A 17,249-nucleotide genomic window follows, 5' to 3' on the forward strand; every position below is an offset into this window, starting at 1 on the left:
CTCAGCAATTAAGATAGCGATAGATTCAACAAATGGAGTAAAGTCTTAATACAGTTTTCAAGATACAAACTTACAATATGATTAGCAAGATTCTTCATTCTTTCCACAACACTCTTCATGATCTTCAGTACTGGTAAATAAATACTGACCTTTAAAATCCAATGATAAGCAGGTTTAAAAATACAAACAGTAGCTTGAATTATGATAGATAACACTTCTATTCAATTACAGTAAGCACTAAAAATTTGAAAACTATGAAGTATGTTACACAACCTTTGGAAACAACTGAGGCTTCTGTGACTGAATATGATGCACTCTCCAGTTAGTTTCAGATTTTATCCTTTGAAAATCTCCCCAGCATGAAGACTATAGGTTCAAAATATTTCGGGTGTTCCTTCCCTAAAATTACCCTTCCATCCTCCTTTAAGATGCTCCTTAAAAACCCACCCTTTTAACCAAGCTTTTACTCAATTCTCCACACAACTGATGTTGCATGGTGCCACATATTATTTTATAATATTCCTTTTTGGCATCTTGGTGCAATTTAGTATGTTAAAGCAACTATAAAAATACAAATTTATGTTCTTATTCATTGTTAACAGATGGCACCAAGACTGAACAATCTGGAATACCATTACTCAATTCCACCTGCCCTGAAAGTTTGCTCTCAATTTCTACTCTCATTTTTCTCTGTGATCTATTTCCTAACTCCATTTGCTTATCTTCTCGCAGGACTTTCTTCCGTTGTGTGTCTTGTCAAAAGGTTTCCTAAAATCTATATTTACTAGATCCACCACACCTTCCCCTTCCATTTAGCTTGTCCATTATCACCTCAAATAATTGGAGGTTTATGAAGCGGAATTGGTCCATGCTGTTTCATTATTTCCTTTAAATCTGTATGTAAAGTAATATTATCCTTAATTAGGTTAACTAAAATTTCCCAAACACAGGTATGAATCTTATTAGTGCTGTGACACATTCTGAAAATGGGTACTGGGCTGCTCACCTGCCAGTCCTTCAGCACACTATACTAAACAGCATAATGAACTATAATTTGAGGTCAGTTCAATTTTGACCCAGAGTATTTCTAGAGATATCTCAATGATCAGATTAGCCATGACCTCATTCAATGGCAGAGCAGACTCAATAGGCTGACTGGTCTAGTTCTTATCATTTGTTTTATGGTCCGATGGTCTTCCTGGTGGCTCATCTTCCTTTAGCTTACTAACATATCAATTCTCCTTTCATCCAGCATGACATTACTAATCTAACCTTCAATCACATGATTGATATCCATTCCTACATCACTTTCCTCACTAAAGAGATATCAGTATTAATATATCTGCCAACATTTGATCATTATCGAGAAGGTAAAAATTCTCTCCTTTCGCAGGTCCCATTTTACTTGCACAATCTCTTTTTATATATGAACTTGTGAAGTACTTCAAGGTTCCTATTAATGCTTTTGATTTATTTTCCTCATTTTAGCTTTTGTTTTATTTCTTCCGGGAAGTGAGTTTCACTGACAGGGCAGCATTTATTGCCTATTCCTCCATGTGGGATGGCATGGTGCTCAGTATTGCCTCACAGTTCCAGGGACCCGGTTCAACTTAGGTGACTGTTTGTGTGGAGTTTGCACATTCTCCCTGTGTCTGCGTGGGTTTTCTCTGGTGCTCTGGTTTCCTCCCACAGTCCAAAGATGTGCAAGATAGATGTATTGGCGATTCTAAATTACTGCCCCTCCCATTCCACCAAGGACATGCAGGTCCTGTTCCTCCTCCATCGCAAAACCCTAACCACCTGATGCTTGGAGGAAGAACGCCTCATCTTCCACCTTGGGACCCTGCAACCACACATGGAGGGGGTGAATCAATGTGGATTTCACGAGTTTCCTCATTTCCCCTTCCCCCACCTTATTCCAGTCCCAAGACTCCAACTTGGCGCCACCTTCTTGACCTGTCCATCTTCCTTCTCACCTATCCACTCCACCCTCTTCTCTGACCTATCACTTTCGCCCGTCTTCATCTACCTATCACCTTGGATGTTGCCTGACCTGCTGTGCTTTTCCAGCACCACACTCCCGACTCTGATCTCCAGTACCTGCAGACCTCATTTTCTCCTTAGGTGTGTTAACCATGCAAAGTATAGGGGGTGGGGGATGGGCCTGGGTGGGACGCTCTTTGGTCAGTTAGTGTGGACTTGTTGGGCTGAATGGCCTGTTTCCATAAGGTTTGGATTCTATGACTGATTTCCCTGGAAAAGGTGGTGGTGAACTACCTTTTTAAACCACTGCAGTCCATTTAGTGTCAGTACACCCAGAGTGCTGTTAGGAATGGAACTCTAGGCTTTTGACACAGTGACAGTATATTTACAAATCAGCACAGCGAGTGGCTTGGAATTCTCCACAACGTGCAGAGAAATGTGCAAATGGTGGAGTTCCAATGCATCTACTGCCCCATCTTTCTAGATGGTAATGCTTGCTGGCTTGGAAGGTGTTATCTGAAGAGCTTTCATGAATTTGTGCAGTGCATTTGTAAACTGTATACACTATTGCTGTGGTGGAGGGACTTATGTTTGTGGATGTGTTTCTTTAGTGTTATTAGAGCTGTGCTCATCCAAGGCAAGTGGGAATATTTTTCTTATCCTGTTAATCTCTATATTCTACTTTGGTATATTTTTCATTGTTCTTCAGCATTTTTGTAATTCATCATCATTGAACAGTATATCTTCAACTGTAGTTTTTACATTTTTGCAAGCCAATCTAAAATTATTTGTAATACTTTTACTTAATGGAATATACTAGTCTCTTACTCTTGCAAACAGCTTCCCAGCTCTAAAAAGAGTCAAAGTGTGGCATTGGAAAAGCACAGCAGGTCAGGCAGCATCTGAGGAGCAGGAGAATTGATGTTTCAGCCATAAGCTCTTCATCAGGAATGTTTTGTTTTTTTTTGGGGCGGCGGTTTTGGAGAGAAAAAGGGCCTGAGAGATAAACAGGAGGGTAGGGGAGGCTGACCACTTCAACTCCCCCTCCCACTCTGCTAAGGCCACCTCCATTGCCAAATCCAAGCCATCCAATGACAGGAGGAAGAATGCCTCATTTTCTACTTCGGGACCCTTCAACCAACATAGATTTCACCAGTTTCCTTAACTCCCCTCACCGCCCTCCCCATCCCATCCCAGATCCAACCTCCAACTCGGCCCTCTTGAACTGTCCTACTTGTTCATCTTCCTTCCTACCTATCCGCTCCGCTTCCACTTTGACCTTTCACCATCACCCCCACCTACATCTACCTATCACTTTCCCAGATACCTTCCCTCCACCCTCATCCTCCTATTTTTCTCTCAGCACCTTCCCCCCACAACATTCCTGATAAAGGGCTTATGCCCGAAATGTCGATTTCCCTGCTCCTCGAACGCTGCCTGACCCCGCTGTGCTTTTCCAGCATCACACTTTTCGACTCTGTTCTCCAGCATCTGCAGTCCTTACTTTTTCCCTGCTCTAAAAAGATACAAGTAAACTCTTTCTGAAGTTTTGAAGTCACCCTTTTGTGTCTTTTGGAAAACAATCAAATATCTGTGATTTGTTTCTGAGTAAGAAGTATTCTCTCATTCACCAAGCTACGACTAATGCTTAATGGGAAGCAATTAACATACTGTGTGCTCAAACACCAAATACACCTTAAGTCAAAAGTCACTGCTCTGGGAAAGATATGAAGTCCAAGATCAGGTTGCTAGGAGGTTTTCAAACAAACACATACCACTCAAAGGCACGTAAATGAGGTTGAGATTCAGATCAGCCACAAATAATGGAAATGCTTTAAAAGGACTGAACAGTCTATTCACACCACCTCAAATTTAATTTGTTCTGATTAGTACTATGCTAGTTCAAGAGTGTTTAGGGCATATCTATAATATTTGGAACTGGTACAGTATGTAGATTTTGGTTAGGAGGAGAGAGAATGGAATGAGTCCACAAATTGGGAAGTATTCAAAGGTGCATAATAAAAACCTTCAGATGCATGTGCAAACAATTTCCTCATGCTCCCATCTATTGAGTCACTTTTAATTAAATGAAAGAAAAACTCTAGTACTGGCAAAAGTATTGTTCATTATGTAATGAAATAAACTGAAGCGTGGTAAAAGTGTATTTCCACAACTTTAACAGGAGATGAGAGAGATACTAAATGAGTATTTTGCATCAGTGTTTACTGTGGAGAAGGATATGGAAGCTTGGGGAAATAAATAACGAATCTTGAAAAATGTCCTTATTACAGAGGTGGTGGTACTGGGTGTCCTAAAATGCATAAAGGCGGATAAATCCCTGGGACCCAATCAGGTGTACCCTAGAACTCTACAGGAAGCTAGGGAAGTAATTGCTGGGCTGAGGTGTTTTATCATTAGCCTCAAGTGAAGTGCTGGAAGACTGAAGGTTTGCAAATGTGGTGGCACTATTTAAGACAGGTGGTAAGGAAAAGCCAGAGAACTATAGACCGATCAGCCTGACATCAGTGGCGGGCACGTTGTTGGAGGGAAGCCCGAGGGACAGGATTTACAGTCTTTGGAAAGGCAAGGACTGATTAGGGATAGTCAACATGGCTTTGTGCATGGGAAATCGTGTCTAATTAATTCAATTTCGTTTTTTAAAGAAGTAACAAAGAGGATAAATGAAAGCACAGCTGTGGTTGTGATCTATATGGACTTCAGTAAGGCTTTTGACAAGGTTCCTCATGGTAGACTAGTTAGCAAAATTAGATCACATGGAATACAGGGAGAACTAGCCATTTGGACACAGAACTGGCTCAAAGGTAGGAGACAGAGGGTGGTGGTGGACGACAGCTGCTTTTCAGATTGGAGGCCTGTGACCAGGGGTGCACCATAAGGTTTGGTGCTATGTCCACTGATGTTTGATATTTTTACAAATGAGTTGGATGAAAACATAGGAGGTATGGCTAGTAAGTTTGCAGATAACACCAATATTAGAGGTGTAGTGGAATGCGAAGAAAGTTACCTCAGAGTGCAATGGGACCTTGATCAGATGGGCCGGTGGGTCGAGGAATGGGAGATTCAGTTTAATTTAGATAAATGTGAGGTGCTGCATTTTGAAAAAACAAACCAGGGAAAGACTTATACACTTAATGGTAAGGTAAGGTAACGGGTAGTGTTGCTGAACAAAGAGACCTTGGATAGTAGGTTCATAACTCCTCAAAAGTAGAGTCACGCATAGGCAGGATAGTGAAGGCGGCATTTGGCATACTTACCTTTTTTGGTCAGTATATAGAGTATGGGAGTTTGCAGGTCATACTGTGGCTTTCCAGGATATTGTTTAGGCCACTTTTGGAATACTACATTCAATTCTGGTCTCCTTTCTATAGGAATGATGTTATGAAAGTTGAAATTGTTCAGAAAAAAATTTACAAGGATGTTGCCAGGATTGGAAGGTTTAAGCTATAGAGAGAAGCTGAATAGGCTGGGGTTGTTTTTCCTAGGGTATCACAAAGGTCATAATTAGGATGAATAGCCAAGGTCTCTTTCCCAGGGTAGCAGAGTCCAAAACTAGAAGGCATATGGTTACAGTGAGAGGGGCAAGATTTAAAATGCACCTCAGGGGCACCTTTTTCACACAGAGTGTGGTGTGTTTATGGAATGAACTGCCAGAGGAAGTGGTGGAGGCTGGTACAATCACAATATTTAAAAAGCATCTGGATGGACATATGAACAGGAAGGGTTTAGAGGGGTAGGGGCCAAATGCTGGCAAGTAGGATTAGATTAATTTAGGATATCTGTTTAGCATGGACAATTTGAACTGAATGGTCTGTTTCAATGCTGTACAGCTCTAAGACTCTTTGACTCTAAAACCAACACAAAGAAACTCATTGTAAAATTATCACTTACATCGAAATCTGGAACACTGGGTTCTTCAAAATCATTCCAAAGCTTTCTGGGAATGATGCTAACGGGAATGTCATGTGTAACAATACGATTGTGGCTGGAGAGGGAGGGCTGTGAGAGCAGGAAACAAAGTTACAACAAACTTTACAAACAAACTGCAGAAAGCGAGTTTTTGATTTACATCTGCAATTCTACAATAGGTTTTATATTTAACAATTCTATTCGCAGATTTTATAAAACAATGCACACTTTGCTTGTAAAGCTAGAAGTTCTATAAATCCAAATTTTCTAGTTTCATAGATTATAACACTAAATCTCCCTGTGCTTCTTTCTTCTTACCTGTGATTGTAATTCTGTAATCCCCCAAGCTTTCTTCTCTAGCTTTGCGTGCCTTCCTCAGTGCCTGCTTTTGCTTTGTCTTAATGGGCAGCATTTTTCTTTTGCTGTATTTGCATCTCTGATCTTTTGCATTTGAATTCTTTTTGCAAACCTTATCTTCCCTCCAATTTCTCTCTTCCAAATATCATCAGGCAGGTGTTCTTTATTACTATCTCCCTTTCAGTCAGCAAGTTTCTGTTCCTCTTTGTTTGCTCTGCTTTTTCTCTCTTCTCTCCATCAGAAATATTACAATATAAACTCATTCATTTATTCAGTCCTTTAATATCTGGCAGAATTATTTGCAATAATCTTATTCTGTCCAATTAATTAATAATCAGCATTTCAACTCACAAACACCAACCTCCTTAAAAAAGAAATAAAATGAAATGGCGTTTTACCAGGCAACCAAATCTTCAGCATAATTTGTTTTATAACTATTTACTTGTTTTAGATAGTAATAGTGTTGTCGCTAAGGTCTAATGAGCTTGGACAAGCAGATATTAGCGATTTTACAATTTTTTCCTGTGGATGTGGTGGTTTCAGGAATTTAGTTACCTAGTCCCAATCCACATATCCAAAGCACCAAACTACTTGCACAAAATAAGTACCACAAGAGGAGTTTAGCTAAGAATGATGTGAAATGTGAAGAGATTCATGGACTAAGGAAGAGTATCCATCTTTGTAATTCCTCAGAAAAGCGGAATGGAATAATGTTTTCACCATGATTTAGATAGTTTTAAATCAATCAATGGTAAGTTTGACACTTGATGATAACAACCAGCACAACTGCTCTTACCAGTTCTACAGCAATGGTGATACACGGACAATGCTTCATTGTCAACTTAATTTTTACAGTTTTGGCATTCTGAGCTGTTTTCAAGGACCTTGATAGGTTTTCAGGCATGAGTTCCAGATAAATTTCATTATGCTCTGCTGATACTCCTTCAATCTGAAATTCATCAAAAAAATTGCCCTGTGGGATTGAACAGATCATACATTAAATTGCACACAATGCAGAGTAATCTTGATATGTCACTAATCGAATGTGAACCTAACTACAACTGTACTTTTGCAATGCCCTCTGACCAAAGGATAGGCTTTGTGAAAGGTGACTCACAGTTAAATTTAGGAGTTCCAATAAACCAAATCTACCACATTACATCATCAACAAGGTAGCAGGAGAGAAAGGAAAAGGCTTAATGTGCACACAAAACTTTGAAGCTGGCAGGACAGGTTAATAAAGCAGCTAATTACACAAATGGAATCCTTGGCTTTTTAAACAGAAGCACAATGTACAAAATGAGTACAAAAAGTAACACAAAAGATGCTAGAGAAACTCAGTAGGTCTGACAACATCTGTGGAGAGAGAAACAGAGTTAATGTTTTGAGTTCAGCATGATTCTTCTTCAGGAGTGCTCAAAGAACTCGAGATGTTAACTCTGTTTCTCTCCCCACTAGTGCTGCCAGACATGCAGAGTTTCTCTAGCATTCTCTCGAGTTTGTTTGAGATTTCTAGCACCCGCAGTATATTGCTTTTATTAAAGGAATTAATCTAAAATCGATATAAAAGGGAGATGAGAGTATTGTGGTAATGTCACTGGACAAGCAACTTAGAGGCGCAGGCTTATCATCGGGACAATGAGTTCAAATCAAATTTGAATTAAATTAATAAATCTGATCTAGCCCCAGTCATGACTCTATAATCAATTGTCTGGTTCTCGAAAATTCTTCAGAGGAATACTTGAATGGCCTAGATAGAGTCATACAGTACAGAAACAGACCCTTCAGTCCAACTCGTCCCCGCTGACCAAATTTCCCAAACTAAACCAGCTCCATTTGCCTGTATTTGGCCCATAGTTTAGATCAGAGTGGTGCTGGAAAAGCACAGCAGGTCAGGCAGCATCCGAGGAGCAGGAAAGTCAATGTTTCGGGCAAAAGCCCTTCATCAGGAATTTTTCTGATGAAGGGCTTTTGTCTGAAATGTCGATTTCAGACACAGCACCTGCTGTGCTTTTCCAGCACCACTCTGATCTAAACTCTGGTTTCCAGCATCTGCAGTCCTCACTTTTGCCCTGTATTTGGCCCATAGCCCTCTAAAGTTTTCCTATTCATGTACCTGTCCAAATGTCTTTTAAATGTTATAACCATACCTGCATTTACCATTTCCTCTGGCAGTTCATTCCATACATGAACCACCCTCTGTTTGAAACAATTGCCTAAAGCTCCTTTAAAAGATTTCTCCAATCACCTTAAAATTATGCCTTCTAGTTTTAAACTCCCCAAACCTGGGGAAAAAAAACTTTGCTATTCACCATGTCTCATGCCAGACAATCTTATAAACTGCTGTAAAGTCACCCCATGTGACTCCAGGCACACAGTAATGTGTTTGACTTTTAGCTGCCTTCTGAAACGGCTGAAAAACACATGTTGGCCCTTTCAGCAATGCCCACATCCCACAATGGAAACAGAAACATGATCTATAGCTTACAGGTAACTGCAGCATTACTCTACGCTAGATTTGCAAGACAATCTTATGATAAACATACAAATAAGGAACAAGAGTAGGCCATTTAGACCTTCGAGTCTGCTTTGCCATTCAATAAGATCGTGGCTGATCTGATTTTAACCTCAACTCGACATTCTGCATATCTCCAATAATCTTATGCCCCCTTGGGTAATCAAGAATCTATCTATCTCTGCCTTAAAAATAATTAAAAGCTCTGCATCCACTGCCTTTTGAGAGAGAGAATGCCAAAGATTCTCAACCATCTGAGAGAGAAATAAAAAAGTCCTCATCTCAGTCTTAAGTAGGTGACTCCTTATTTTAAACTATCACTTAGGTTCTCAGGCATGAGGAAACATTCTCTCAACCCCCACCCAGACAAGACTTCTCAGGATCTTATAATTTTCAACTAAATCAACTCTAAATTCAGAGAATACAGGCCTAGTCTGTCTAACCTTTCTTTAAAAGAAAATCTACTCACTTCAGGTATTCATTTTGTAAACCTTCTCTGAGCTGCTTCCAATGTATTAACATCCTTTCATGACTACAGCGGCTGACATTATACACAGTACTCCAGACACGGTCCCTCAATGCTCTGTATAACTGAAGCTTAACTCTTGGCTTCAATTCCTCTTGTAATAAAACATAAGTCTATTAGCTTTTCTGATTACTTCCTGATGGTCTCTACATGCATGCTAACTTTTTATAATTCATGCACTAGGACACCCAGATCTCTCGCCATTTAAATAATATATTTCTTTTTTATTCTTTCTGCCAAAATGGACAATTTCACACGCTGCTACATTGTACTACATTTGTAAGATCTTTGATCACGCACTTAAACTATATATATCCCTTGTAGGCTCCTTATATTATCTTCACAACTCACTTTCATACCTTCTTTGTGTCATCAGCAAGTTTAGCTACCATACCCTCAGTCCTTTCATCCATATCATCTATACAAATTGTAAACAGTGGAAGCCCCAGCCTTCTGTGGCACACCACTCATGTCATCCTGCCAGTCCAGAATAAAAAGTTCCGAATCTCTGCTTCTTATTAGCCAGTCAATTTTATATCCATGTCAAGATGTTCCCCTTTACACTATCAGCTGCTAATTTCTGCAATAACCTTTGATATGTTACCTTATCAAATGCATTCTGGAGCTCTAAATACAATAAACCACCAGTTCATCGTTAGCTACAGCACAAATTGCTTCTTCAAAGAATTCTAATAAATTTAAACATGATATTCCTTTGACAAAACCATGTTGGCTATGTTCGATTACCTTGTACTTATCCAAATGTCCTGCTGTCACTTCTGTAGTAACAGCTTCTAATATTTTCCCTATGACTGATGTTAAATGTCTGTAGTTTCTTGCTTTCTGCCTCCCGCCTTTTATAATAAAAGGAGTTATGTGAGCTATTTTGCAATCTAAAGGAACACTCCCTGTTAACTATCATCAACACATCAACTATCTCATTAGCTATTTATTTTAACACCATAGAATGATATCCATCAGATCCTGGAGACTTGTCAACTTGCATTTCCAACAATTGGTTTGGAACTGCTTCCCTAGTACTGCAATTGTTTTGAGTTTCCACCTCTCTTTCAGCTCCTGATTTACAGCAATTTCTGGAAAGCTACTTGCATCCTCTCGAGCAAAGGTCAATGCAAAATATTTGTTCAACTTATCTGCTACCTCTTTATCCTCCATTACTAATTCCCAGACTAATTTCCTATAGAACCAACAAGTTCTCTTCAAGTTGAATGCAAAAGATTCAGCCTGACTATGAATGTTGCTAAAACAGATGATTGGTCAAATATCCCCACCTCCCACATATAGTGAAGAAGAAATCCTGGAATATGTTAAGCACTTCCTCATATCATGACAGCCACCTCATCAAAAGCTCACTTCTGACACAGAGATTCAACTCTGGATCAGCTCAGTTTTCTACAAACTATGGCAGCGAGAATGTGACAACCAAGCTCTCTGCAAGTCAACATAAGTCTTTGTGTACTGAACTGTTTTAATTTGGGTTATTAATGATAGGGCCCTGGGTATTTTTTTTATAACAGAGAAACGTAGAGGTTCAGGTACATAATTCATTGAAATTTGCATCACATGTACTCAGGGTGGTTAAGAAGGCCTTTAGCACGCTTGCCTTCATTGCTTAATCCTTTGAGTATAGAATTGGGATGTCATATTGAGTTTATATAGGATATTGGTGAGGCCTCTTCTGGAGAACTGTGTCCAGTTCTGGTTTCCAAGTTATAGGGAGGATGTTATTAAACTGGAGAGGATTCAGAAGAGATTTAGCCAGGATGGTGCTGGAGTGGTAGATTTCAGTTAAAAGGATAGGCTGGACAAACTGGCTTTTTCCACTGGAGATAGAAAGTTGAATTGTGACCTTATAGAAGTTTATAGAAACATGAGGGTCACAGTTAAGGTGAATAGCAAGGGTCTTTCCCTAGGGTGGGGCTGTTCAAAACTAGGGAGCATATTTTTAAGCGGAGAAGAGAAAACTTTTAAAAAGCCTGGAGGGATAATTATTTTTACACAGAGTGGTTTGTATGTGGAACAAACTGCCAGAGGGGTAGATGCAGGTACAATTACAATACTTAAAATACATTTGGATAAATACACGAATAGGAAAGGTTTGGAGAGATATAGGCCAAAAGCAGCAATTGGGACTAGTTTGGTTTGGGACATGGTCAGCATGGATCAGCTGGACTGAAGGGTCTGTTTCCATGCTGTATTACTCTGTGACACCTATGCCACAATGAGACCTGCACCATGTATCAGTGGCATATAACTATAGTACAGAAATTACACTAGCAATGCTTTAGCTGCATCCTCTGGTTTCAATTGGAGGACTGTCAAACAAACGCTCATGTTCTTCTTGAAACCTTCAGACAAAACTTGCAAATTAACTATGATGAACTGGACTCTGTAACTAGATAGCTAAAAAGTGTCTCTACTGCCAGGTACTGATTTCTGAACTCCCATAAGGCCAGCGTTCCAGAGACGGACAAAGATGCTGCTGCAAAGATACTGTGAAATTCTCCTTGAAGCAAAATATCATTGATATTAATAAATGGGGTGAGCATGCAGCCAATTGTTCAAAACATACACTTTGTCCATCTTGAAAGGGTTCAGAAAGATTTACAAGGATGTTCCCAGGTTTGGAGGGTTTGACCTATAGGGAGAGGCCGAATAGGCTGGGGCTGTTTTCCCTGGAGTGTCAGAAACTGAGGGGTGACCTTATGGAAGTTTATAAAATCATGAGGGGCATGGTTAAGGTAAATAGAAGGGTCTTTAACCCAGGGTGGGAGAATCCAGAACTAGAGGGCATAGGTTTAGGGTGAGGGGGGAAAGATTTAAAAGGGACCTAATGGGCAACGTTTTCACACAAAGGGTGGTGCACGTATGGAATGAGCTGCCAGAGGAAGGAGTGCAGATTGGCAAAATTACAACATTCAAAAGGCATCTGGATGGATATATGAATAGCAAGTGTTTAGAGGGATAGGGGCCAAATGCTGACAAAGGGGACTAGATTAATTTTGGATATCTGGTCAACATGGATGAGTTGGATCAAAGGATCTGATTCTGTGCTGTACATCTCTATGACTCTAAATGTGTTATCTTTCCGTTCAAATGTCTTAATGATGAAGCAGGGAAGGAAAAGAATTGAAGCATATTCTATACTCAGGTTTGCATCACATCATAAAGTGTCCTGTCCACGTGCCCAAAGATCTGAGGATTGAGATTTGGCCTGTTCAGTCATAAAACTATCCATGGCAGAAACTTGCAATCATGGGTAGATGTCATCGCCAAATTAAAGGGCAGCCAATGGCTGTGACTCCTGAATTTCCTACCTTCTGGAAAAATGAGGCCAAATTAATAAAAAAAAAACAAAAAGATACCTCACACACGATACACAAGATGGATCATACCTGAAACAGCTGACACCACATTGCAACACCTCCACTGGCCACTTTGTCAGAAAGGATAAAGTATAGCTTGTCACTGGTAAGTCTTAGAATACATAACTTTGTGAGTTTGGAGATCGTGTTCACAACACCTGAAAATATAAAACAATTTAAACAACACATGCACTCCAGTCTATTCATTATAACACAAACTAATTTTTACATTGCAAAATGTGAACATTTCCAAGAAAGTAGCAATCTGTTGCTTCAAAATTTTGAATCCGATAAATTCAATTTTAAAACAAAGTGAAGTAGGCCATTCAGCTCAGCCTGATTCTGTCCTCATCTGATGTCAATATTTGCACACATTTTCAGGATTGATAACTGGATACTGATCAGATATGGTCAACAAGGCTGATCTTCAGTCTTTGATTTTCATGAACATTGACACAACTTGGGGTTGCCTAATTACTGAACCACCATGGAACAGTTAACTTAGCAAGCACTGGGGATAAAAATCTGATACCTTTCTTGTTTATGCGCATATAAAAGTGTGCCCAGCAATAAGTTTGCTCACTAACTCATTATCATTAGTCAAAATATGTTTTATTGGCATAATTATTAACTGTGACCATACATACATGTAGACCAGATTTTACAATGATACTACAAAATTATACACAGTGGTTAAATTAAGAGCTTATGCTAAGAATGTCGATTCTCCTGCTCCTTGGATGTTGCCTGACTGGCTGTGCTTTTCCAGCACCACACTTTTTGACTCTAATTTCTAGTGTCTGCAGTCCTCACTTTGCCCCTGGTCAAAATTAATTGGAAGGTACTGTTGCAGGGCAAGCAAATAAAAAATTAGGCACAACTTCTGCAGATTTAAAAATAAATTTTAAGCACCAGTTTTGATTCCGCAACATTGGAAAATTTGCATTTAAAATGTGCTATTCATATCCTCAGCATTTGAAAGATATCACTCATTTATTGCTATGCTGTGTCAGCCAATATGTGCAGGGTAAAGTCCTACAAACAGCAATCTGCCATTTGTAGTGATACCGCTGGAGGAAAAGAGATTGCATACACCAATGGGGAGAACTCCCCTCCTCTTACTCAAAATAATGCCACAGAATACCTTGCGCTTCCTGAACTGACAGTTTGGTTTAGTTTTTAGAGATTAGTGAATCTTTAGAATTGTCTATCTCACTGGGGCATGGAAGCACAGTCACTGAATATGTTCAAAACAGAGATCACTAGATCCTGAGGTAATAATGAAAAATGTGGGGATACTGTGGGAAATGGCTTTGAAGTGGATAATTAGCCACGATCTAGAATGGTGGAGCAGGCCCAAGGGATAAATGGTCAACTTCTGCTGCAGTATTTCACCCGAGAGACAGCATCTTCAGCAGTGTTGCACTCCCATACCACACACTACACTTGACCTGCTCAAGTCTCAGGAACAGACTTGGACTCTCAGCCTTCCCTTTCTTTATAAGATTTTGGAATAGGCTACCTGACAACTGTTCTCCCACCTTCCACCCAACCATGATCAAATGGGGCATGATTCAATGGTGCTATTCTTGCCTCTTAACTCAGTGTTTCATGAGTTCAAGAGTTCTAAATTCTTTTTTTTTAAATATATTTTTATTGAAAACAGAAGAAAATGTTTTTGGACATTACAACAAATACAAACCAAACAATTCAAACCAATACCAAAAAACCCACTAATTACATAAATAAATAAATGATAACTAAAAAAAACATGATGGTGGTAATAATAATAATAATAAATACAGCTCAACAAAGCAAAGTAATAGCCCTCAACCATCAAGAGCATAAATTTATACATATTTGTGTGTTCGTAGTTCTCCTCTCTGGATACCAGATTCATTAAACAGAATTGTTATGACTATATAGAGGCCTTTATTAGTATGGCAGACAAATGTGTACCCGAGTTGGCTAAAAAGGGCCGCTAGTCTTATAAAAAATTCTCATTTTTAAGGTGCACCATACTTGTAAGAAAGTCCAAAGGGATGTGTTCTATGACTAGCTTACGCCAGCCTATCAGCACAACCTCCCCCACCCCCAGAATGTTCTTTCTTGCACAATAAGTGAGGATATTAAAAAGCCTTTTTTGTGCGCATCTAATGGAAGTAGATTAACAAGGCCAAGAAGAGGAGATACCGGATCCATCTCCACCTCTGACCCTAAGATGCTCTCTATTTTGCCTACCACAGCACTCCAGTATGCCGGCAGTCTGTGGGAGGACCAGAGACATCGAGTGAGCGTGCCCATATTCATTTCGCATTTAGGACACATTGGAGATACTCCCCTTTAAATTTTGAAAGGTGGTCTGGAACCAAGTGGACACTGTGGAGAATCTTCAATTGCAAGACATGGGTCCTGTTGCAAATTGATATCCTCCTTGCATTTTTCCAGATATCCTCCCATACTTTAGAAGAGCTCACAAAGTCCAGCTCTCTCTCCCATACATTACAGAGCTCTTCGGACTCACCCAAGGGACCCTCTCCCAATAGGTGATAGACATTACTGACAGAAAGTGTGTTCTCAGTACTCAGCACCCTCTTCTCAGTGTCAGATCTATAAGAACCAGTTAGAAGTGTGGTATCTTTTTCTAAGAAATTCCTAATTTGAAAAACGAATGGAAGAGGTCACTATTGGGCAACTCACATTTCTGAACCAACTGGTCAAAAGATCAGTATATTCCCGTCGAATAAGTCACCCAGGCAAGACACATCCCTAGTTGCCCATAGTTTAAACCCAGAGTCCATGAACTCTTGCTGAAAACCTGACACACCAACTATGAGTGTAAAAAATGATGTTGGAATGTGCTGGGAGACAGCAAACTGGTTTGAAGTGTGTCTACTTCAACGCCAGAAGTATCTGAAATAAGGTAGGTGAGCTTGCAGCATGGATACTTCAATGTTGTGGCCATTTCGGAGACATGGATAGAACAGGGTGAGGAATGGATGTTGCAGGTTCCAGTGTTTTGATCTTTCATTAAGAATAGGCAAGGCGGTAAAAGAGGGGGAGGCATGGCCTTGTTAGTCAAGGAGAGTATAATGGTGGCTGAGAGAATTTTTGATGAGGACTACTACTGAGGTAGTGTGGGCTGAGGTTAGAAACAGGAGAGAGGTCACACTGCTTGGAGTTTTTTTAATAGCCCCCCAAGAGTTCCAGGGTGGTGGAAGAGTGGATTAGCAAAATTAGTCTGGGTAGGAGTGAAATGAACAGGGTCGTCATTATGGGGGACTTTAACATCCCCAGCATTGACTGGAAATGCTATAACTCTAGTATGTCGGATGGATCAGTTTTTGTCCAATGTGTAAAGGAGGGTTCCCTGACACAGTATGTCGAAGGGCCGACACGAGGGGAGGGCACACTGGATCTAGTGCTTGGTAATGAACCAGGCCAGGTGTTTGATTTAGTTGTAGGTGAACACTTTGGAGACAGTGACCATAATTCAGTTATGTTTAGTTTAGCGATGGAAAGGAATAGGTACATGCCACAGGGCAAGAGTTATCAATGGGCAAGGGCAATTATAATGCGATTAAGCAAGAATTAGGATGCATAGAATGGGGAAGCAAAATGCAGGAGATGCAGACAATGGAAATGTGGAGCTGGTTTAAGGAACACATATTGCATGTCCTTGATAGGTATGTCCCTGTCAGGCAGGGAGGAAGTTATAAGGTCAGGGAACTGTGGTTTACTACAGAAATTGCATCTCTTGTTCAGAAGAAGGAGGAGGCTTATGTGTTGATGAGGCAAGATGGTACAGATGAGGCGATGGAGAGTTACAGATCAGCTAAGAAGGATTTAAAGAGAGAGTTAAGAAGAGCAAAGAGAGGACACGAGCAGTGTTTAACAAATAGAATAAAGAAGAACCCTAAAGCTTTCTATAGGTATGTGAGGAATAAAAAGATGAATAGGACCAGTCAAAGACAGAAGTGGGAAGTTGAGTGTGGACCATGTGGAGATCGGAGAGCTGCTAAACAAACATTTCTCATCGGTTTTCACTCAGGAAAAGGAGAATATTGCAGAGGAGAAGAATGAGGTACGAGATATTAGACTAGAAAGGATTGAGGTTAGTTACGCACAGGTATTTTCAATTCTAAAAAGAGTGAAAGTAGACAAGTCCCCTGGGCCAGATGGGGTTTATCAGAGGATTCTCTGGGACGCTAGGGAGGAGATAGCGGAGCCTTTGGTTTTGATATTTGAGTCGCCATTGTCTACAGGTTTAGTACCAGAGGACTGGAGATTGTAAAAATTGTGCCCTTATTCAAGGGTAGCACAGTTGACCTAGGTAATTCTAGACCAGTGAGCCTTATTTCTTTTGTAGGAAAGATTTTGGAAAGGATTATAAGAGATAAGATTTATAACCATCTAGCAAGCAACAATGTGATTTCAGATAGTCAATATGGTTTCGTCAAAGGCAGGTCGTGTCTCACAAACCTCACTGAGTTTTTTGAGAAGGTGACCAAGCATGTAGATGTGGGTAGGGCAGTTGACGTGATATACATGGACT

General features: G+C 40.0%; 1 protein-coding gene across 1 annotated transcript in view; it reads right to left on the reverse strand.

Annotated features, from left to right (window-relative positions):
• The window catches only part of hus1 (HUS1 checkpoint clamp component), a 44,140-nt gene that overhangs the window by 20,508 nt on the left and 6,383 nt on the right, over positions 1 to 17,249 (reverse strand). The window contains exons 2-5 of the mRNA XM_072575784.1: positions 12,725 to 12,852; positions 7,064 to 7,240; positions 5,893 to 6,000; positions 75 to 149 (exon numbers count right to left, since the gene is read on the reverse strand). Of these exons, the coding sequence (XP_072431885.1) occupies positions 75 to 149; positions 5,893 to 6,000; positions 7,064 to 7,240; positions 12,725 to 12,852 (488 nt within the window). The remainder of the gene's footprint in view (positions 1 to 74; positions 150 to 5,892; positions 6,001 to 7,063; positions 7,241 to 12,724; positions 12,853 to 17,249) is intronic.

The sequence above is a fragment of the Chiloscyllium punctatum genome, chromosome 8, assembly GCF_047496795.1.
Source record: "Chiloscyllium punctatum isolate Juve2018m chromosome 8, sChiPun1.3, whole genome shotgun sequence".
Lineage (NCBI taxonomy): Eukaryota > Metazoa > Chordata > Chondrichthyes > Orectolobiformes > Hemiscylliidae > Chiloscyllium > Chiloscyllium punctatum.